This window comes from Numida meleagris, chromosome Z (genome assembly GCF_002078875.1).
Source record: "Numida meleagris isolate 19003 breed g44 Domestic line chromosome Z, NumMel1.0, whole genome shotgun sequence".
NCBI lineage: Eukaryota > Metazoa > Chordata > Aves > Galliformes > Numididae > Numida > Numida meleagris.
In genome coordinates, this window is record NC_034438.1 from 50,188,612 (window position 1) to 50,213,209 (window position 24,598).

The 24,598-nt window shown below is 42.3% G+C and overlaps 1 protein-coding gene and 1 long non-coding RNA gene across 2 annotated transcripts; one reads left to right on the forward strand and one right to left on the reverse strand.

The window, feature by feature from the left end:
• LOC110390336 lies at positions 2,969-5,183 on the forward strand. Its single transcript, XR_002433709.1, has 3 exons — positions 2,969-3,182; positions 3,593-3,688; positions 4,723-5,183. It is a non-coding gene; the product is annotated as an uncharacterized LOC110390336 (long non-coding RNA).
• On the reverse strand, positions 10,035-24,299 carry FAM174A (family with sequence similarity 174 member A). Its single transcript, XM_021381107.1, has 3 exons — positions 23,939-24,299; positions 13,496-13,630; positions 10,035-10,586 (listed from the first exon to the last, which is right to left on the reverse strand). The coding sequence occupies exons 1-3, from the start codon at positions 24,199-24,201 to the stop codon at positions 10,583-10,585; spliced, it is 402 nt and encodes a 133-aa protein (XP_021236782.1). The 5' UTR covers positions 24,202-24,299; the 3' UTR covers positions 10,035-10,582.

The window sequence follows — 24,598 nt, forward strand, 5'->3', positions numbered from 1 at the left end:
ATTGCAACATGAACAACAAACAGGAGGAGCTGGAGTCCATTGTGTGGCAGGCAAACTATGACTTAGTTGGCATTATGGAAACGTAGTGGCATCACTCCCACAGTTGGAGTGCTGTAATGGATGGCTATAAGCTTTCCAGAAGACACAGGCAAGGAAGGAGGGGTTGTGGCATGGCTCTCTATGTTAGAGAGCGTTTTGATGTTGTTGAGCTCTGGCTGGGAATGATAAGGTTGAATCTCTATGGGTAAGGATCAGGGGAAAGCCAACAAGGTGAGCATCCTGGTGGGAGCCTGCTATAGACATCCTAATCAGGATGAAGAAACAGATGAGGCATTCTACAAACAGATTGGCAGAAGCTGCGTGATAACCAGACTGTGTTCTCATGGGGGACTTCAACTTCCCTGATATATGCTGGAAATACAATACAGTGAAGAAGAAGCAGTCCAGGAGGTTTCTAGAGTATATGGAAGATAACTTCCTGACACAGCTGGTGAGAGAGCCTACCAGGGGAGGTGCCCTGCTAGTCCTGATGTTCACAAACAGAGAAAGGACTGGTGGGAGATGTGGAGGTCAGGAGCTGACTCTTGGGCAGAGTAACCACAGAATGGTAGAGTTCTCAATTCTTGATGAAGTCACAAGGGAGGCAGCAAAACTGCTACCTTGGACTTCCAGAGGGCGGACTTTGAACTAGTCAGGACACTGGTAGGGAGAGTCCCTTGGGGTTCAGTCCTGAATGGTCCAGGAAGGCTGGACACTCCTCAAGAAGGAAGTCTAAAAGGTGCAGGAGCAGGCTGTTCCCCTGTGCCACAAGATGAGCTGGCAGGGATGAAGACTGCTGTGGATGAACAGGGAGCTTTTCCTGAGGCTCCAGGAGAAAAAGAAAATCTTCCTTCAGTGGAAGAAGGGATAGGCAAATTGGGAAGAGTATAAATAAGTGGTTAGGATGTGAAGGGAGAAAATTAGGAAGGCAAAAGCCCACCTTGAACTAAACTTTGCTATTGGGGTAAAAGAGAACAAAAAACTTTTTTACAAATATATTTGCAGTAAGAAGAGGGCTAAGGGGAATCTCCATCCTTTACTGGATGTAGTGGGGAATGTGACCACTGAGGATAAGGAAAAGGCTATGGTTCTCAATGCCTTCTTTATGTCTGTCATTAAAAGTCAGATCAATTATCCTCTGGGTTCTCCACCCCCTGACCTGGAAGTCTGAGATAGGGAACAGAATAAATCCCCCACGATTCAGGTGGAAACAGCTGTACTGCCACAAGTCCATGGGGTCAGATGGGATCCACCTGAGGGTGCTGAGAGAGCTGACGGAGGTGATGTCCAAGCAGCTTTCCATCATCTATCAGCATTTCTGGTCAGCTGGAGAGGTCCCAGAGGACTGGAGGCTTGCCAGTGTAACTCCCATCTACAGGAAGGGTTGTAAGGAGAATCTGAGGTACTTACAAGACTGACAGCTGACCTTGGTGCCACAAAAGGTTATGGAGCAGATCATCTTGTGGGAGATCACCTGGCATGTGCTAGACGACTGGGGGATGAGGTCTAGGCAGCGTGCATTCACAAAAGGCAGGTCCTGGTTGACCAACCTGATCTCCATCTATTACTGAGTGGCACTACTGGCGGATGAGGGGAAGGCTCGTAGACATAGTCTATGTAGACATAGTCTACCCAGAATTCAGCAAAGCCTTTGACACTGTCTCCCACAGTATTCTCCTGGAGAAGCTGGCAGCCTATCGCTTGGACAGGTACACTCTTTGCTGTGCAAAGAACTGGCTGAAGGGCCAGACCCAGAGAGTAGTGGGGAATGGAGTCACATCCGGCTGGTGGCTGGTCATGAGTGGTGTTCCTCAGGGGTCGGTGTTGGGGCCTGTCTTGTTCAGTATCTTTATTGATGACCTCAATGAGGGCATTGAATACACCCTCAATAAGTTTGCAGATGACATCAAGCTGGCAGGAAGTGTCGATCTGCCTGGGCCTAGAAAGGCCTTGTAGCGGGACCTGGACAGGCTGGATTGCTGGGCTGAGGTGAATGGGATGAGGTTCAGCAAGAGCAAGTGCTGGGCCACAGCAACCAATGGAGCGCTTCAGGCTTGGGGCAGAGTGGCTGGAAGACTGTGTGGAGGAAATGGGTCTGGGGGTATTGGTCAATGCTCTGCTGAACATGAGCCAGCAGTGTGCTCAGGTGGCCAAGAAGGCCAGTGGCATCCTGGCTTGTATTAGAAATGGTCTTGCCAGCAGGAGCAGGGAAATGATTATCCCTCTGTAGTCAGCTGTGGTGAGGCCACACCTCGTGTCCTGAGTTCAGTTTTGGGCCCCTTACTACAGGAAGGCCCTGGAGTGTGTTCAGAAAAGGGCAATGAAGCTGGTGAGGGGTCTGAAGCACAAGTCTTTTGAGGAGCAGCTGAGGGAGCTGGGATTGTTCAGTCTGGAGAAGAGGAGGCTCAGAGGAGACCTTATTGTTCTCTACAACTACCTGAAGGGAGGTTGTGGTGAGCTGGGGATTGGCCTCTTCTCATTTGTGACTAGCGATAGGACTAGAGGGAATGATCTCAAGTAAAGCCAGGAGAGAGTCAGGTTGGACATTAGGGATTACTTCTCAGAAAGAGTGGTCAGGCACTGGAACGGGCTGCCCAAGGAGGTGGTGGAGTCACCGTTCCTGGAGGTGTTCAAGAAATGCTTAGATGTGACACTGAGGGACATGGTTTGGTGGGAAATATTGGTGACAGGTAGATGGTTGGACTGGATCATCTTGGAGGTCTTTTCCAACCTTGGTGATTCTATGATTCTAGAATATCTATGCTGTTAAAAATTGAGGGAAATATTTCAGTTTTCAGACAGTGAAAACAGATACATCTCTATTGAGGGCAATGTGATTTTAACATTAAAGTTCAAAATAAAGAATAATACATTTTATAATCACCTTTGCCATGTATATTACCTTACCTTTCCTTTTCTTGAAGCTTGTAGCAAACCAGATGAATTTAAGGTGTTTTCTGAAGGACAGTCAGAGTAGGCAAGGTCATCAACTAACATCTTAATCATTCTCTGCTGTTAATATCCAGAGGACTATAAACACTTCAGTTACATCAGTATTGCACACTGGAGCTCTGATATTTCTGTATTATGTCAGTAGAGACAATGTAACATTGGAATCAGAAGCACCACAGCTGCTCAGGCAAGTAAGTCCCACTATCATAGCCTCTCAGGGAAAATGAGCTAATAATTCCTAATGCTGTCATGTCTCAGCTTATACTGAATGATACCCTAGAACCTCCATGTGCAGTACATGTGGTTACTCATATTTATTTAGAATACTGTTTTCTACCTATTTAGTTTCTAATATTGAGTGGTTCTAATGTTGCTACAAAATCTAAGGCTTCAATTCCATGTAAGTTATTTAGGAGAGCATTCAAGCTGAAAATATGGTAAATAACATTGTTTATTCAGAGAAGGGGTGATGGGGAAAAAAGGTTTTTATTTCTGAAAATTGTAAAATTCAGGTAAAGAATTTAATGCAAAGTTATGTGTAAGCCCTCAATCACTGAGCAAACAATTAAAATTTCTGACAACGCCCTTCCATTTCATTTAGGGAAAAATTCTGTTTAAGTAGACACATCAACCTTTTCATTATTTGCCAGATGAAAATTTCAGCAAAGAAATCAGCAAGCACACATGTTGTATTCAGGTAAGATGCAGCCAATTAAACTGAAGTGTTGCTTCAGCGGGAAAAGGACCCATTTCTAAATACTGTTTGCTGAAAACTAGATCTACATGACATAAAACTACTTCACAAATCTCTTATCCAAAGAAGTCATGTTAAATAGGCCAGATCAAGTAGAGCTGAAGCAGATAAGCTCCTTTCAGTTCTTAAGTTCCAGCACTGCTATATGCTCAATATACCACACATGGAAAAGTTCTGAGAGTATGTATTGTTGGGCATGCATTACCACTTCAAGAAAAGACTTTCACTGTAATACCATTGGGGTAGATTGAAAGCCTTTTATATTGTGTTACCAACCACCACACAGACATAATATTATGCAGACATCCAGTTCCCTTTTAATCTCTTTTCTCTCTTTCTCAAAAAATAAACAAATAAACAACAACAAAACAAGCAATGAAATAAATGAAATGAAACCAACCAAACAAAAAAAGAAATGAAAAACAACCCAATCACCAAACAACAAAAACAACAACAACAAAACACAAATTGATTGTATGTAGAGATAAGGAGAGATAAGGATAGATGAACTATGGACACTTACATGTAACATACATTCTCAGTATCCACTGCCTTGTGTTTTGGAGATCTGTGCTGGCAAACCATGGAATGGACCAGCCCTTCATTTTCAGAGGAAAAGAATGGAATGGATTACATACTTATAACATAAGACCACTGGGAAAGAAATTGGGGGTGGTTGTTTGGATCAGACAGGACTGAGGGGAATATAGTATCTTAAAATACATGGTAGAGTTGCAAAGGAACTAAGCTCTTTCCACAATTCACTGCTTAAGTACGATAGGCTTAAAATTTTGAAAAAGGAGATTTTAGATTATATATCAGGAAAAAAAAACTAGAGCCCAGCCTACTAGGAAGGATAGTGAAGCTTTGAGTTTACCTAGAGAATAGCTTTCAGTAACACAGTGTTAGTACATTTGTGTCTGCTTTGATCAGCTCATTTAGTGTACATCTTCTGAAACTGTTTCCTGTGTTTACAGAGATGAGGGGCCTGTGGGCTCTACCCAGACACAGAATGAGAAAAGCTGTATTTGGCTGGCAAAAAAATCCAGCTACTCATGCATCTATTCTTGGACAACGGCCAAACGAGGTTCAACTGAATAAGATGAGGACAAAGATACTGCACGTCTGCTGAGAGTTCTCTGGATTTCAAAACATTTGTGCCCTAGGGTCTTTGAAGTGTTCTCTTGCAGAAGTCAGTGCTAACCTAAAACACCTAAAAATAGGAATTTCATAAAGATTCCTCATAAATACAATTTACCTTGCCTACAAGACTTTATTTGGTTCTATATATAAGCTGTGGAAGGAGCAGAGCTTCTTGGTTAGAAATGAATTATTTGCACAGCACATGATCTAGTCAGATGTTGTTTGAACTGATACCACCACTGATAAACTTCAGTGAAAAGTTTGGATGAAAACGAGTTTTGTTTCTTTCTGTATCTTAAAAGGACTAGGTTTTCTGAAACTGTAATGAATAAATCCTCCTTTCTGATAAACAGAGGATGTTTTCAGAAGATCAATCAACTAAGTGCCTTTTTGGAATAACATTTCAAAAGGATCTCTGGCATAGTTTTACTTTTGACTTCAGACTTTGCCTTTACTATAGATTGTGCAAAGCATACTGCCCACAAGCATCCAGAAGGCTTAGACCAAAAGCATACATGGTATCAACCAAAAGACAAAAAAGTTTCTAACAGCAGAAAGCTTTGAAAAAATTTCATGATTTAAGAATTTTATTTGTGTCTCCTAATAGTCTCAAGTTGACACTTGAACTTAAATTCATCCTGGAAATATATTCAAGAAATGTTCTAATTTTACCATGACTTAAAATAAGAATGCTTCAATAAGTAAACTAAACAGAGTGAAAACTACTTGGAATAAATTAGCAACTATGAATAATGAAAAACATGCAATACTATGATTAGATTTTGAGATCTGATTCTTTTGATGGACATATATATATGTTATATCTATCTATCTATCATCTATTTGTCTACCTACCTAGCTATCTGTCTACCTATAGATATATACATATATATGAATTCTGCTCTGAAAATAATGCCTCCTATTTTATTATGTTGGCCCACAGTGTCACAGGCAGATATTGTTGGTATGGCAATAGAGGTTGAACCTTCCTGCCAGTATTCCATTATATTTTGTAGCCATGTGGCAGATAGCAGCAGAGGAGCAGTCTGACAGAATAACATCTGACATGGAAGTGTGGATGAAGTAAAGGGGTGTAACTGAATTCCTCCATGAGGAATTCACCAACACTTGATGAAGGTTTATGGAGATCAAATAGTGGACGTGAGGGCAGCAAGGATAGCCTTGGTGCTGGTCTCGTGCTCTGGGTGCTGCTGACAGCTGCTGTAAGTGTTCACCCCCAGAGACATTGGAGCTTCTTCCCTGCCCTGCATGGCTCAGGCAGCCGGGGCACCCAGGAGGCTGCAGCAGCAGAGGGACGTGATACGGGCATACCTCATCCTGGGCAGCTGGGAGAGTTTCCTTCCTGAGGGACCCAGGCACTTGTTCCTCCCCTGCCAGGGTCAGCAAGTGACCGTGGCCTCTCTTCCTTTCCCAGCGTGACCCCTGCTGCTGCAGCAGTGATGTGAGGAGCAGCCCCTCATCCCCTGCGCTCTCCTGCCCACCACAGCATGGAGAGCATGGCCACCGAGCTGGATCATTGCTGCCCCATTTGCCTGGACGCCTGGGATGACGCCAGCTATGTCATGCCTTGCCTGCACCAATTTTGCTTTGGCTGCATCAAGATCAAGGTGGATCAAGAGCATGCCCAAGTGTCCGCTCTGCAAATGGAGGGTGAGGTCCATCTTGCACTTGGTGTGTGCAGAAAACTTTTGAAGAGTTTGTCATCAGACAGTGTGCACAGGCCATGAGAGCTCCCAAATGCTGAGCAGCGTGCAGCCTCCAGTGCCCTGCCACCTCTCAAACAGAGGTTGCAGGATAGTTGCTGGCAGCATCCACCTGGGCGTCCATCTTCTGCCTGCACCCAGCTGTACTCTGGCCCCTTCTGCCCTGGCTGTGCCAGGAGCTGAGGCAGCTCTTCGGGGCTGATGGCAGGGCAGCCTCTGCAGTGCAGTGCCTTGTCATCTCCGGCCTGTGCATCTTTGGCCTGGACGAGGGAACTCTGACCCTGCGGCTGCTCAGCTCCCTGCAAAGCCAGGCCACCAGCTTTGTGTGACTGCTCATTGTCTGAGCTGTGCAGTGGTGCAGTGGGGAGGTGCGATATCTGCTGTGCCTGGAGGCCTCCCATGCTGCCACAGAGCAGGAGGTCAGCCCCGCAGCTGCCCCTGGCACAACTGCCTCCCCAGAACAGACTCCCATGCCTGGCCCACAGCCCTGTTTGCAATACTGAGGAAAAGAATGTGCAAGAGTTCATGCATGTTTAAATACCGTTTGGATGTGGTGCTCAGGGACATGATCTAGTGGTGGGTTGTTAGGGTAGTATGGTTAGGTTGTGGTTGGACTTGATGATCTTGAAGGTCTTTTCCAACCTGAGCAATTCTGATTCTATGATTCTATGCCTCCAGCTTTCTCCCATTTTTCATGAGGAGAACTTGTAAACATAGGCTGTTGCCTTCCAGGCTTGCAGGACATCTTTTCTCTACTGACTCAGCAGCCCTGGGGCTTGCCCTACATACCTGCTGAGGTGAGGGCCTTTGATTTCTTAGAAACATAGAATGACTTAGATTGGAAGAGACCCTACAGAATGTATAGTTCCACCCCCCCCACGATGGGCTGCCCAGGGCCCCATCCAATCTGCCCTAACGATGGGGCACCCACAGCTTCTCTGGGCAGCCTGTTCCAGTGCCTCATCATTCCCTCCTTGAGTAGGGAACTTCTTCCTAACGCCTAACCTAAATCTCCCCTCTTGCAATTTACAGCCATTTGCCCTTGATCTACCACTATCACACTGTAAAAAGTCAGTCTCTGTCCTTCTTATTACATCCACTCAAGTACTGGAAGGCTGCAGTGATGTCTCCCCACAGCCTTTTCTTCTCCAGACTGAACAAACCTAGCTGCCACAATCTTTCTTCACAAGAGAGGTTCTTCCATCCTCTGATCATTTTCATGGTCCTCCTCTGGACCCACTCCAAAAGTTCTGCATCCTTCTTGTACTGGGGGATCCAGGCCTGGTTGCACTACTCCAGATGGGGCTTCAAAGGGCAGAGGGGGACAATCCCCTCCCTCTCCCTGCTGCCACCCCTGCTAATGCAGCCTAGGATACTGTTGGCCTTATGGGCTGCAAGCGCACATTGGCTTATGTTCAGCTTTTCATCCACCAGAAACTACAAGTCCTTCTCTGCAGGGCTGCTGTCAGTGAGTTTTTTTTTGTAGGTATAGCATGAGAATAACATCTTCCATAGGTAGCTATCTAATGATACATTTATCTTTTTGATCTTGTGTTTCACATCAAATTGTTAATTGGTAAGTCCACTTTATATCAAATCTAATCAAATTTATACATGGTTCAGTTACTAGCCTCTCTGATGCCATATTCCTCCCCACAAAACATGGAAAATTTATGTAAGAATGTTAAGCTATAATAAGAACAGTTTTTGTTGTTGTTGTTGTTTTTTTATCTACAGCTGGAAATAGCTTTGTTGGTGTGCATTTCAACAGGAGCAGCACAAAATTCAGAGCAGATTTCCAGCTGCTTAGTTAAGTCCAAGATAGATGCAACACAGGCCTTTTTGAATAATTTCATATCAGTGACAGCCAAATTCAGCTCCTAAAATTAGATACAGTCAGGACAGTGTTGAGGAATTATGTACCACAAAACACATAGCATCTGGAATACCAGAAAACACAATTGTCTCAATTTATTACCAGCTTTATGACTTTTCTATAACCACTCATGCTAGAAAATAGAGCCTCATAATTTTGGCGGCACGAATCCCAGAAGCTCACATACTTTTTTGATATTTGCTCAGAAATGTAAATAACCTGTTCTGTTTTTTATTTCCCTCCATGAAAATCTCCAGATTTACTTGGAACAGACAAGAGCTTACAAACAAAGTAATCACTTCCATTGTCCCTACCATACATAAACAGTTCAAGTATGCATGCTTAGCAAACATAACAGCTCTTCAGGGTACATTCAGCTCAAAGCTTAAAAAGACTATGCAGAATTAGACAATTCTAGGAAGTCAGGAAGATGGTCTCTACTGCTAAGGTTAACATGCAACATTGCTAGAAAATTTAGTTACATTGACTTTTTAATGGTGATGGTCCCCTTCTCATATGGGAACAACATGTTTCACCTTCTATCATGTAACTTGTTGCTCTCTCACTTGCAGCCTATGACACAGCTATTCTTCACAATCTTTCTTTCTAGATTCCCCAGCTAAATCTCTTCAAAAAATCAGTTCTGTGTTCCCATTTCAGTTTTATCTTTTAACTATGGATGGAAAAAAAATGTGTACAAGAGGGGAGGAAATAAAATGACTTCAATTTACTGTAAAAACAATGTATTTTTCAGCAGTGTGGGTGGCACATGAGCAAACTGTAGATGAACATTAGCTTGGTAGACCGATTACTTCAAACCTAATCTAAGGTTTTACTATGGCAAAATAAGTAGGTTTTAATACAAATCAGCTAGCAGAGGATTTTAAAAATATATTTACAGCAGACAACTCCCCATCATTATAGAAGTAGTCTCAAAGGCTCTCTTCTCAAAAAAGGGACTGAGTAATCAGGAAAAACAGCCTGTTTGCAAAATTTTTGGTACAGTTACACTAATGTAATTTTAACAACCTGGAATTTCTACATTTCAGCCGTAATATTTAAGAGATCTATAGGATGTGATACATTGTTAAAAAATCAGGTCTTCGGATCTTAAAATTTGTTCTGTTAAACTTTAGGATGCTGGCTAAAGAAAACAAACAAACTATATTCATGTGAATGTTACTGCATATTTCACAGTAACTACTGGTTCTGATGTCACCTTTTCACTTCAGAGTTATGGCTCAGGTTTAGTATTTTCCCCAGATTTAAACAGAGTACAAAAATAAACAACTTTAGCTAAAGTCTTGACCTCTGCTACATCAGAGCTCTGAACGCTGACACCACATGGCACATGCAAGTAGTACCCTAAGTCATTGGAGCAAGAGTTGTTCACACCAGTTAGACGGCCCTCACAAAGACGTTGACTTAATAGTTTTAATCAATAGACTTAACAGCAAAAGGTGCTGCATTACTATGTTTAGTAAGACTGTATTAGTAATATCCTTAATATCTATACAGTGTTGAAGTAACACACTAAATGCTAGGAACATTTTAAACATGTTTATTTTTTCACTTAAACTTACACACAACACATGTATTAGTTAAAAAAAAAAAAACAACTCAACATAGAAGGCAGTAGTTTGGCTTTTTATTTGCAAAGGGTAAAGCATCTCCTCAATTAAAACTGAGTTATAACAATTGTGAGTAGTCCACAGTGGTTAAGTTTACTTATAATTTAGTACGAGCCAAAACCCTGTTAACATTCCAGATTGTTGTAGAAAAAATTGTATACTACACTTATGGCATACAAGACTCAGAACAAACAAAAAATACCCTGTTTTAAAAGTAATCTCCCTTCCAAATAGGTTTTCATTTTAGTGCACCCTCACACTTTAGGCTTTAAATTTACAATTCTCTATGTACAGAAAGGTACAACAAATTGATACAGTATTTACTGCAACAAACTAAGGATGCCACAGTATACTAGTATAAATTAGCCTCTCCCGAGCTTGCACACCCTCTTGCTTCTTATTCCTCCCTTGAAGCAGTCTCCTCTGGTTCAGGAATTAAGTTCTTTCATTGCAAGGCACGCACTTATCTACAACAGAAGAAACAGATGCATTAATGTGAAATGCTGTTTCAAGGGTAACGTTAGTCTACATTTTTAAAGGCCAAGCATTAAGACAAAAAAGGTGCAACTCTTTATTACTGAATTTGCCTATAAAAATATGTAGTTACCACATTACCGTGAAGTAAAATGCCATAAAACACTGTTCATTTAAACCTCCCAAATACAAAGGCAGCACATTTACAAACATGTTCCACCTTTCCATGTTAGAATTTTTGGACCTCCGTGTTTTTTAGTTTTGTTTTATATATGTGTGTGTGTGTGTGTGTGTGTAAGATGCACAGTCTGTAAGACTAAATGCCACATAAGACAGTGAAATTTTGGTAACTCTCAGTAACATACTGTAACTGGAATGCTATCATAAATAGAGTAAGTCTTCACCTTGTGACATACAGTACAGCAAGTACTGCATGCATGAAGTGATTTTTTGAGGACTATAAACTGTCAGTGTGACGCAGCTTCAAAAAACAAAGATGTGCTTGCAAGATACTGTCCCTCAGCTCACATATACACCACAATGCATGATGAGAAACTAAAGGTCAGAATTTCAAATTTTGGCATGCAATAGTAAGTTACTGAACAAAAGGGTTAAAACTTCACATTTTGATAAGATGCCCTGAACAGAACAGGCACAGAGACTACATGGTGTACAGAGCACTAAACCGGTGACAAGAGGAGGACACTTAAGTTGCACCTATGCTGCTTCTTTCATATGGCTCTGAAAGGAAACACCAACAACACAAAATTGTAACCATATCAGCACAGTATACTAACAAACTCATTTTAGGAGAGAAGACACTTACTCTGCTCTGCCTTATACAGTGTCAAAAAGCAGCTTACACAAAACAAGCCTAGAACTTTCTAACAACAATGTACTGAACTGTGTAACTGTGTACTAACATCTTAAAAAAAAAGATCTTGACTGATTCAATTAGAAAAAATGAAAGCAGAATGAATATCACTGCAGTCTACAACAGTTCAGGTTGGATATAAAGAAATTTTTTTCCTCTGAAAGAGTGGTCAGGCATTGACACAGGCTGCTCAGGGAAGTGGTGGAGTCACCATCCCCAGAGGTGTACATGTGTAGATGTGGCACTTAGAAACACGTTAGTGGGCATGGTGATGGGTTGACAGCTGGACTTGATGATCTTAAAGGTCTTTTACAACCTTAATGATTCTATGATTTTATATTAATTCACTTGTGAGAGTAATACTTCTATTCAGTAAATTTCCTTAGCAAGTTACGTTAACATAAACATATGCAGAAGTTCAGTCAGATCACTCAGTTACTTGAATACAATTGTTTTTCTTGCAGTGTGGCTCAATCTTGACACCACCTCTTCTGTAAGCCAATATTATCAAATTTTAGGCCATTCTGCAGGCCCATAGGGAAGAAATAAACATATGTTTAGGTGGCAAGTTACATCACTATATATTTATGCAGGGCTATGGCATGTTCTAACACTACTGAAACATCCCACTTCTTTTCCCACTTTTTTCTGAGCATTTGGACTTGGATGAAAACATAGGGTATTTCTGGTTTTCATCTGAAGCTGACACTATTAAAGTAAATACTATTTAAATAGCAGAAGTTCTCTCATCACAAAGGTACCATAGTATGTGAAGAATTATATATGTTAATACTAATAAATACTTATCTGACAATAGCTATGTCATCAGATAAATGAAATACTACAAATGTACTCAAATTGTTTAGATCGTATGTCATCCCAATGACTATATTATAAATGGTCTGGATCAGGAAGTTACTTTCAAATACTTCCAAATTGCTTGGTATAGCTAAAGTAAATGATGATTTGCTGCAGTACTTCAATTTTAAAAGAAGCTGAGTATTTGGAAATTAGGACAGCTTTTTCTTTTTTTTTTTTTTTAAACTACAACACTACATCATAGCGTGAATTTTTTTCTCAGGTAACACTTAATAGCAATTGCCATTAGATGTCTGCTGTTTTATAGCTGTAAAGCACTGTCATGGTTTTATGATTTTTCGTTATTGGTATTCCACATCCTAACGTCATGTACTGTATATACTTGGTTCTCAGAAGAGAAGAACTACTACACTCCCCAGAGGACTCTGCTCCCCTGTTACCGTTTTCTGGTCAGAGGGAAAGATAAAGACTCGCAGATCACAAGACCTGCTTTCTCTTTCCGCCGGTCTCTTGACCCAGCAGCATCTCACTCCCCAGCCATCTCACCGTCGGTACTAGAGTAAGGCCTACCTTAACTCTGGACACACTCTCTCATTTTATTGGATTTATTAGCTTAAATTGTAATTATATTGTATTGTAGTGTGTTATTTTGCATTCAGATATCTTATTTAGTAAATTAGTTTGTTTCTCCTCAGATTGTTGCCGCTGTTTTGTTCTCAGGCCCATCTCCTTATCCTTTTTCCCTTTTCCCGGCATGTGGGTCCATGGGTCCCCCGTCCCATTTGTCACGGAACCGGGCCAAATGCCTGTAAACCGCTGACAAGCACCTTAGTCTAAACCATACTTCTGTTTTTACTATTCTTGCTTCTATTTCCTTCTTAGACATTCAATAAGTGACAAGAGTGAAATATCCAAGAACAGAATAACTGAAGTATGTAAAGCTGATACATTAGTTGTTGACTTTCTCTGGAACTCATAGGCCAAATACAATGTCAAAGGTGTTCTGGAGTAGATCAAGTATAGCAGAAGTAATAACCTTATCTTCTTGCCCACTAAATTCTTGCCCATTTAAAATTCAATTTACTTTGACATTACTTCTCCAACTACATACATATGAAACAAAATAGCAAGTTTCCTCAGTCAAGCTGCTCATCATCTGTACTCCTTCATTTCCATTTGTAGACATACATTCAGCTTCTACATACAAACCTTCGAGGATGACTGGCATCAAATAGTGTTGTATCATCATCATCATCATCTTGCTCTAGTGGGGTCAGCTCCATGTTTTCTATGTTTGTATCCAAAACTCCGTATCTTCGTGTTTTTCTGTTACGTCTTCTGAGCCTGAAATGTATTTAAAGATATAGAAGTTCTATAAATTTCTGCCTACTTTCAATTTCTATGATGTAAGAGAACTACCCCTTAAAACACTGCTAGATCGAGACTGATCATAAATTTTAAAGTTACTGTAATTACAATGTACACCCTTAGCTCAGTGAAGTTCAGCTGTCAGTTGAAAGCATGAAGAATTTACAGGAAATGATTGAGGCCAATAAGAATTCACCACCTTTAGTTTTATATAGAATTACAGAAGAGAATACAAAAAGGCACTTAATAGCTAATGAGAAAGTGAATGCAAAAAGCTATTCAGTAGCTAAATGCAAGAGCCAGACAAAAATACATGCCAATGTACAAAATACACTACTAGCAGATCCTACAGTGAGGAAAAAAAAAAAAAAAAAAACTCTCTTGCTATGTATTTGCTGCAGTCTTTATAGAACAAGAGACCAAATCAGAGAGAAACTCAGCAAAACTGTAATGGATATGCAGCACAATCCGTAAGTGCCATCATTTTTAGCTCAGCCTATAGATCACTTCACAAATAAAAAGCTACACTGTTTACCATTGAGACAAATAAAGTGCACTGAAGTAGGACACAGAGTCTGAAAAATCCAAACATCTCTTATGTATAGAAATGAGTAATAAACATCTTGAATAAATAGCATTGCTTATATACAAATCAATCTGTTCTGTGGCTTTGCTGCGTAGGTTTGGCTCCCATGTAAGCCCTGCTTTTGGTTTTGCAGCTCTGTATGTATCGAATAGGTCTTGTACAACTCTCTGAGGGTGAGGGAACTCTGATTACAAGGTTCTCAGAAAAGCATATGTGAAAATGCCTGTTACAAAATACTTACAGAGCTGCTTTCAGCTAGTTTAGTCTCACAAAGAGCAGCAATGTGAAAACTACAAGATTGAAAAAAAATGTAAAAAGACTGTATTCTAGACACTTACAACTAAATCCAGAGATATAGCACTTCCTTTCAGCAACTCCAGAAGCAGAATTTACAAACCTAAACTAGGTACCTAGGAAAGGTGTTCACAGCTGTCAGAAACCTGTACTATGTACAATTTTTATACTAATTATCATCCAGTGACTTAGATCTCCTTTGATAGAAAACACATACCTTTCTTCAGGGTATGGCATTATAAAAAAAGAAGATAATACAAGGGCTGCTCCGAAAGAACTGCCTCCTGTTTTCTTATGCTGGCCCACAATGTCAGGGGCAGATGTTGGTGGCATGGCAGTAGAGACTGAACCTTTCCTTCAGTACTGCATCACATTTTGTTGCCGTGTGACAGAGTGCAGCAGAAGGGCACTCTGACAAAATGGAGTTTGACACAGAAATGCATATGAAGCAATGGTGTGTCACCAAATTCCTCCATGAAAAAAAAATATGGCACCCACTGACATTCATTAAGCTTGCTGAATGTTTCTGGAGACCAAGCAGTGGATTATGCTCACTGTGAGCACAGTGAGGTGGTGGATGGTGCATTTCAGGAGCAGCAACAAGGACATGAAAGACAAGCCACATTCTGGATGGCCATGAAGATTTTCATGAGAGCAGCATGCAGTCTTTTGTTCATTGCTGGGGAAAATGAATAGTTAATAGTGGTGGTTATGCTGAAAAAAGAGCATTTTGTAGCTGCAAACTTGCTCTATCAAGCAGTCTTATTGTGCTCTTTGTATCTGTTGTAGTTTCCATGGAAATAAATACGAGGCATTACTTTTGGAACAACCTAGGTAAAAAAAGAAATAATCAGCATTATAACTTCCTCTCACTGATTTGAAACAGCAGCAGCTATTGTGCCACACGTGTGCTTTAGCATAATTTATTGTTTAAAGCTAAGGCTAATCACAAAGACAGAAAAATTTCACCTTTCAGCTCAAGAGAAAAACTTTGTAATCAGTTCTCAACACAGAAAGAAGTAAAATACTTACAAACTACCAAGTTGAAGAAAATTTTGAAGCCTTATGATGAAGGTGTGATGAAAAATATGATAGCTTTAATGCGTCTTTTGTTTTACTAAAGCATAAGGTAGACAACTGATTTTGCTGTAAGCACTCACAGACATTCTAACAGACTAGAAATCTTCTGCCATCCAGAGAGACCTCAACAGACTTCTCAGGAGGGCCTGTGTGAAGCTCATGAAGTTCAACAAGGCAAAGTGCAAGGTCTTGAGCACAAAAACAGACTGGGCAGAGAATGCATTGTGAGCAGTTCTGGGGACTTAGGGATTCTGGCTAATGAGAAACTCATTTCCCCTACAGGGAACAGGCTGAGAGAGTTGGGGCTTTTCAGCTGGGAGAAGGCTCTGGGGGGATTTTATAGCAGCCTTCCAGTACCTGAAGGGGGCCTACAGGAAAGTTGGGGAGGGACTTTTTAGAAGGGCATGTAGTGACAGGACAAGGGGAAATGGTTTTAAACTAGAAGAGAGTAGATTTAGACTAGGTAAGAGGAAGAAATTCTTTACTGTAAGGGTGGTGAGACACTGGAACAGGTTGCCCAGTGAGGTTGTGCGTGTCCCTTCCCTGGAGGTGTTCAAGCCAGGCTGGATGGAGCTTTGAGTAACCTGGTCTAGAGCGAGGCATCCCTGCCTACAGCAGAGGGGGCTGGAACTAGATGATCTTAAAGATCTCTTCCAACCCAGACCATTCAGTGATTCTGTGAACTCAACATGAGACAGTACTACATGTAGCTCTGCAGCCCCCAACATGGGGAAATGTTGATGTTTATAAAAAAATAACAGCAAACAAAAAATATGTTATGAAAATGAGAGTTGAAGCAAAACAGGCCAAGTTCAAAGCACATCTAAAGAAACAGAGAACTGCAAACGGCTGGGAAAGTGGGATGTAAGAATTCTTTTTTTCCATATTATCCTGATTAGCTGAGGTGCAAGGGAGTATGCTTGCTGAAAGCCACAAACACTTGAAACAAGATCAGTTCAACACAGTAGTAAGTGCTAATCGATCTCCCTTTTTATGTAAAGAGCCATTCTACTAGAAGCTTTTTACTATTATTAAGTTCTACAAACCTCCCTGTTCCCTGCTCCTCCTCTTTACAGTACTTCAGAAGATTCTGAGAAACACATGACCAGGGAACTGTAGCTTTCCAATCACCTCAAGCCTCCAGACAAGTGTTACTTACGAGCCAGCACACATCTTCTTAAAAGTGGAAATCAACATTTTTTGATCCACAGCTCCAAAGAATGACTACTTTTAAATAGGTGGCTAAGTTTTGTAAGTTACAGATCAGGAAAACACTTTCACTGAAGAGCCTGGTAATGGTCTGTGTGACAGAACTGAATTTTTAACTATTCCAGAGTTGACCCACTGCTGGAAAAATCCCACCCTAAAATCTTCTTATACCATGTACTGCATAATATGGTACTATCTATTCACATTCTCCATTAATGAATATTTCAAACTAAACTGATTTTTCCTGAACCATGAACTATGCCAGTTACAAAAAGTATTCTCACAAAAATAAAGATACTAGTTGAAGCTAGTAACTTCTGTGAAGTGCACTCTTGAGCTACAGATTTTATTTCCATGAAAGAAATTCAATAATCCTAACCCAAAGCTTCCTAGAAACTTATTTAAAATTAGTATCTGATATATGTATCCGTACTGAACTATTTTTTGGAACTCCAATGTAGTATGATAAATTGTGTGGCACATTGAACAGTTGTCTAAAAAGAAAAAAGCCATTTTGTCTCATTTGCAACATCTGTTTTCTCACCGACTCACGAATACTGAAGAACTAAGAGCGTGCTCTTCTTCCCACATAAATACGGGAGATCACCACTGACTGCAATAGGCTTCCCAGGAAGGGTGAAAAAAAAAAGGATGTATAAACTGTAACATTAGTGTTTCTGTGCATTGTCAGGCATTTTGTGTCAAGTATCAAATCTAAGCACAGAAGGCAAAAATAAAACTGTCGGAATGAATAAGGCACCACAGGGTCTGAATTTCCTTATTTCTAGTTCTGATGGATGTGTTGTATGGTCTTGTTGCTACATATATTGTTCTTTGAGAATCTTCTGTTATAAAAGGAGTTTGATATCCACATGTATACAAATGCACAAGAGACATGAAGTTTTATTGTAATTGACAACTAGCTATCAAAGCAAATAAAGTCTGGGAAAGAACTCTAGAAAAGACTAGTGCTTCACTGTAACAGAAGCTTTCCTCAACAACACAATTGGAGGAAAACAACAACAACAAGAGCAACAATAACAAAACCAGAAAAAAAACCACAGACTTTCTTCCTGTGAGGATTAAACACAGGAACATGTTGATCACAAATCTTCATGGCACATACTCAAAGCAACCCATCAACAGCTGAGCAGCCCACTGGAGGTTGCAGGATGCCCAAGCAGACAGTCTGCAGAGGTGCCTCACACAGCCTGCTACCACACACTCAGTTCTCACAGTTGCTGAAAATACCTCCCAAACTCATCTTCTCAGTATAGCATGAGAAGGAAAGGCACAAAGAGCCCAATCTTTATAACAATGCAGCTGAAACAAGAAGTCCCATACGCAAAGCTAGAAATGAAATCAAGATAAGTATTTTTTTTTCTGATAGAGAAATTGCATCATCAGCTGTATCATTAAGAAAGTCTGGTCTGTGAGAGTTTGCTATCGTTTATGTTAATTATATGTGCAGAAAAAAATAGTGTTATAGCCTCAGTATCAAAGTTGTATCAGCTCTCACATGATTTTCTTCAAAACGGATTTCATCACCTTCAAACAAAGCCAAATGGCTCTGAAAATCAAAAACTCGAATCTTTATCAGAATGTACAGAATTTATAAAGAAAGAGATTGCTACAAAATTTAATCAAGCAAGGCTCTGACTAACAGCATCCCAACAAAGAGTATCTACATTTTCCAGGCAGTCTTGATCAGAGCTGGAAAAAAGTTATTTCTAATTTTTAAATTATAGATTGTTTCTATGAATAAATGAAGTTGAAGGGTGTACATATATTATGTTGAATTTTTGTAAGAGCTCCTGAAACCTTTATGTTTGTTAACAACATGCATGATTTCATCCTAAAAAAAAAATTGTTCAAAAGAAACTGGAAGGTTTGTATCTAAACCTTAAATTTCTAATACAGTACTGTCACAAATTTCAGCCACAAATCCAATCGAAAAAACACATGCTTTGTCTATGCTGACTTACATGAGCAGGACCATAACAGGACAAATACCAGGCAGCTTGCTAAAAGTGCAATGCCCATTTGCTGAGACAACATCCATTCAGAAAGGTTGCAAGTTTCTGATACAGCAATGAAGTACAATAGTGGAAGACTTCATTATTTTGGAAAGAACTTCCATTGTTATTCAGTATCTATATGTAAGTTATCTTAAACAATACCTAAATTTCTGGCAATTAATGGTTTATGAGCATAACAAAACTATTCCAGCAGCAGAAAGATAAAAACAGCTATAAAAAAAATTGTTGAGAGTATAAAATAACTTGTATGCATTTTCTCTCAGACTAACATTAGCAAACAAGCATTTTTCTCACTTGGATTTAAGGTTGCTGCTGCAAGTCATGATGTCCAAGTTAATTTGAACTGTTTGCTACAGGCATGTGTTTTTCAGACAAGCTTTTCCAACAATGACATTTCAAAAGCACAGCTCTCAAGAATGTGTAAAAAAAACCCAAATTTACTTGTCCTAGATGGTAAATATTTTTGTGCACCAAGAAACAAAATCAAATCACTTATACATACTCTTAAACTAAACACAAGAGCGTGTTGAAAACACAGGCTTTTAATGTCTAATCCTGTAAACTGGTGATGCCTGGAACATAAGGTACTGATCTCTCTGGCAGTAGTGACAGGACCTAAGGAAAAGGCATGGCGCTGTGTCAGGGGAGGGGCAGCTGGGGGTTAGGGACAGTTTCTGCACCAAAGGGAGGTCAAGCCCTGGGTGCCAGCTTGACCTCAGCTAGCCTCTGGGTTTCCACTCTCACACTCCTGTTCCTCAGCAGGACAGGAGGAAGAAATAAGATGAAATAGTTTGTAGGTTGAGATAAGAACTGGGAGATCACTCACCAACTACTGTCACAGGCAAACTAGACTCAGCTCAGGGAAGATTAATTTATTACCAATCCATAACAACGTAGGGCAGTAAGAACTGCAAGTAGGAACATATTCCTCAGCCTCCCCCTCTAATTCCATGGCCAATATCACACTCACTCTTCCACCTTCTCCCTGATCCTGAGCATCACAACAGGATGGGGAACAGGCACTGTGATCAGTCAGTTCACAGTGCTTTATCTGCACTGCTTCTTCCTAGAAAACAATGATGTAGTAGCCATCACTGAAATGTGGTGGGATGATTTCCATGACTGGAGCGTGACTATCAATGGCTACAGGCTGCTCAAAAGGGACAGGTGAGTAAGGAGAGGAGGAGGTGCTGCCCCCTACATCGAGGAAGGAACAGAGTGTTAAGAGCTGTCACTGAGGAACAGCCACAAGCAAGTCGAAAGATAATGAGTGACAGGTAGAGATCAAAGCAACAAAGAAGAGTCTTGTGAATGGTGTTTATTAAAGGCCACTTGATCAAGTGGAGCCTGTTGATGAAGCCTTCTTCCTCCAGCTACAGGAGGCGTCACATTTGCAGGCTCTCATTCTGCAGGGGTACTTCAACCATTCTGACAACTCCTGGAAAAGTAGCATGGCAAGCTACAGGTAATCGAGGAGGCTCCTGGAGTGTATCAAGCCAGGTAATAGACATCACCACACCCAGTGCAGTGGACAGTGGCTCAATGTCCAGATGGAGATCAGTGATGAGTGGTGTCCCTCAGAGGTCAGTACTGGCACAAATGCTCTTTAACATCTTCATCAGTGGCATCAACAGTGGGATCAAGTGCATCCTCAGCAAGTTTGTAGATAACACCAAGTGGCTGACATGTCTGAGGGACAGAATGCCACCCAGACAGATCTAGGAAGGTTGAAGCAGTTGAGTCCAAGAATATCTCATGAGGTTCAACAAATCCAAGTGCAAGGCCTTGTACCTGGGCCATAGCAAAGCCCACTATCAGTACAAACTGGGAACCGAAAGAATTGAGAGCAGCCCTTCCAAAAAGGTCCTGGGGGTACTAGGGGATGGCAAGCTGGACATGAGCCAGCAATGTGCCCTTACAGCCCAGAAAGCCGACTGTACCCTGGGCTGCACCAAAAGAAGCATGGTCAGCGAAGTGAGAGAGGTGACCCTGCCGCTCTATTCTGCTCTGGTGAGACCTCACCTGGAATACTGTATCCAAGTGGAGAGTCCTCAGTACAGGAGAGACATGCATCTGATAGAGCATGTCCACAGGAGGGCCACAAAAATGATTCAAGGGATGGAATGTTTCCCCTGTGTGAACAGGCTGAGAGAGCTGGGGCTGTTCAGCCTGGACAAGAGAAAGCTCCAGGGAGACCTGATAGCAGACTTTCAGCACATAAACGGGAGCTATAACAAAGAAGGGGACAGACTCTTTAGCAGGCTCATAGGACAAAGGGAGACAGTTTCAAGCTAAAACAGGGGAGATTTAGATTGGATATAAGGAAAAAGGTTTTCATGATAAAGTTAGTGAAGCACTGGCACAGGTTGCCCAGGGAGGCGGTGGGTGCCCTGTCCCCAGAGACATTCAAAATCAGACTGGACAGGGCTCTGAGCAACCTATCTAGCTGTAGATGTCCCTGTTCATTGCTGGGGAGTTGGACTAGGTGACCTTTAAAGGTCTCTTTAACTTCAAATGATTCTATGATTCCTCCTCATACTTGTTCTACCATGGGGTTCATTTCACAGGCTGTCATTCTCCAAGCACTGCTCCAACAGTCACATACTACAGGGCTCATCCTTCAGGAGCAGACTGCTCCAGCATGGAGCTCCACAGGAGGTAGCTGCCCAAGACATTCTGCCCCACCCCAGGCTCCTCTCCACAGGCTGCAGTTCTGGGCCAGGGTCTGCTCCTGTAGCGGCTCTCCAGGGGCTCTGGCTTCTTTCAGGCATCATCCACCTGATGCACTGTGGCTCTTCCATGGTTGCACAAGGAGATCTGCTCTGCATGGTGCCCATGGGCTGCAGGAGGACAGCCTGTTTCATCATCGGCCTCTCCTGGGCTGCAGGGAACTTCTGCTCCGCACCCGGAGGACCTCCTGCCCTCCTCCCACACTGACCTTGGTGCCTGCAGGGCTGCTTCTCTCCCATTTCCTCACTCCTATCTCCTAGCTGCTGTTGTACAGCTACTTTCCCATTTCTTAAATCTCTTCTTCCAGAGCACAGCCAGCATCACTTATAGCTCAGCTCTGGCCATTAGCAGGCCCCTTTTCGAGCAGCCGGAGCTACTCTGCTCTGACATGGGGCAGTGCTGGGCTGTGCTCACAGAGGACACCTTTTGTACCCTTCCCAGATACCAAAACCTGGCCACTTACAGCCAGTGCACTCTAATTTCTTCATAATGCTGATCCTCGTCATGCAAGGTGACAATGCTTACATGCCTGTCTCCACTTCCACTCTTTCCATAGAAGGATATCAGAAACAGGAAAAAATAAAACCACAAGATTTTGCTGGCGGACTCAAAGTACATCTGACCTCAGAAGGTGACTCGGTCACCAACACAATCAAATCTGAAGTTAAAGCTGTAAGTCTGTAGTACTTCCACAGCCATATCCCCATAAATTTCAACAGGGCTGAGTTCTTATATTGGACAAGGTTTGAACTTAAACTGGCTTACTTTTTATGATAAAGTGACATTACTTACACGTAGGGTATGATTTACCGTGACATATTTTGCTTACTAAAAATCATTCTGAAGGAATTATTTTTCTTTTGCTCTCAAAAAGGAAAACTTTACTCAGTACTTCACATATCAAGACCCTACTCTTGGTTAAGCATCAGTTGTTTGGTCCTTTTTTTTTTTTTATTATGCATATACATAACAACATATAACCTTAGATTTACATCTGTTTTCCCTCCAAAGAGGAAACATTCACAAATTTTCATCTGTCTTGTGGAAACAGCGAAATAACTAAGCTCAGTGCCTCTTCTAATTCATTAACATTTACATAAGCAAGACGAAGCTGATCTTCTTTGTGAAACCCCAGATGGGATGAAAGCCTCTGTATTAATAGCTCAGGATCTCACAGAAATTGCTGCAGAATTCCAGAACAACAACATGAGGCTTAACTTTCCTATCTACATTAGCACCAAGAAGACAGTGCTTCAGTTTTAAACACAGAAGAGTAACCCTCCTAACTATCCTGGTTTCAGCTGGAACAGAGTTCATTTTCTTCATAGTGCATGGTGTGATACTTTGTTTTGTCCTTAGGGGAAAATCAATGTTGATAATACCAATGTTTTTGTTGTTGCAGTGCTGCACAGATCCAAGGACATTTCAGGTTCCCGTGCTGTCTGGCCAGCAGGACCACAATACTATTCCAAGCACAACTCCCAGCTATCCAGAAAATAATGACAGCAGATGAGATGTTCTTTCTGCAGCTCCTGTAATGACAGGCTTTTATTTATTTTATTTGTTCTTCCCACAGTACTACTCAGAAATCCAACACCAGTCCATTTTCACTTGGTTAAGAAACTATACAGTTTCCTTTAGGATATGCAACCATCAAGATATGCATGATGAAGACAGTCTGATGGGTGCTGGTACGCATCCTAAAGAAGGTACGGAAAAGCAGGCTGTCCTGGTCTGCTTAGGTGGTATGTTTTTGTAATGGCCCAATACAGAACACTGTTTTTCTACCTTCCTAGAATCAATTTTGAAGGTACTGGACATGTAAACTGTCCTAACTATTCTGAAAAAACACAGAAACATACTGAATAAACAAAGTTACAATGCATGTACTTTCCGTGTAAGTAACACATTTGAGGCTTGCCCAGGAGTTTAAGTATGTTGTTCAGCGTTTAAGCGCACAAGGACAAAACCCAGCAATGAAGACTTCTTGTTGTGGTGTTAATCATGAAAGCATGTAAAGTTATGCCAGCAGTTTCAATGAGAAACAGAGACACTTGGTGGTAGTGCAAGATTTTAAGAATCTTTCTCTTAGGAATGCACGAGAAGTGTTTACTGAAAACAAGATGAACAAAACTCGGCAGCTGAACGGTGTCTGCCGGCACACGGGATAAATACTCCAAGCAGAACCTCACAGGGATTAGCAGGTGTCACTGGCGCTACTCCCGCCGGGACAGCACCACGAGGATCCGGCAAAGGCCGTTTACTGGCACACAGCTGTCGCCGCGCAGAGCCCAACAGAGTCCTGCCCGCTCCTCCCACCCATCGCCTCCCGGCCGCCGCCCTCACCGCACAGTCCTGATCACGAAATAGACGATGAGCGCGGCGCTGGCCAGCACCAGTACGGACAGGGCGCGCTGCGTCATGGGCTGGCCGTGCTCAGGTGGCGCCGACACCTCCGCCAGCCGCCCGCCGCTGCTCCGCGTCGCGCCGCCCGCCGTCTCCGTGGGCTGCGGGGAGACGAAGGGGCCGCCGAGGAAGGCCACCGCGGCCTCCCCACAGCGCGCAGCCAGCACAAGCCCCGCCAGCAGCCAAGGAGGCGGCGGCCACATACTGCCCACTCGTACAGCCCGCGCACCCCAGTATCACCCGCCGCCGGCCGCGGCCTAAGCGCGGCCGGGCCCCGCCGCCCGGCCCCGGAACCGGAAGTGCCGGTTGCGAGGTGGCCTCCACCGCCGCTCCATAAGTGCGCCGGCGGGGCGCGCGCCTCTCCCAGCGCGGTCACGTGGCGCAGGGGAGGGGCGGGGCCGAGGTCGGGGCCGCCTGGGCGCGCTTCTGGTTGTGTGTGCGCTGGCGGGTGGTCTCTCAGCTCAAGGGGTTTCCTGAGGAAGAGGGTGGTGGCCGTTCTCAGCAGCACCAGGTGCTGCCTCTATTCTGTTGTGGTCCAATGTTGGATCAGGAAGCGAGTGTGACTGGGTTCATTGCAACCACAGCTCGCAGAGAAACCAG

Excerpts from the sequence above, each read along its gene's own strand:
- FAM174A (XM_021381107.1), bottom strand. The coding sequence starts at position 24,201 with ATGTGGCCGCCGCCTCCTTGGCTGCTGGCGGGGCTTGTGCTGGCTGCG. Across the intron at positions 13,631-23,938 it reads TTCGTGATCAGGACTGTGCG|GCTCAGAAGACGTAACAGAA; the intron begins GTGAGGGCGGCG and ends AATACATTTCAG.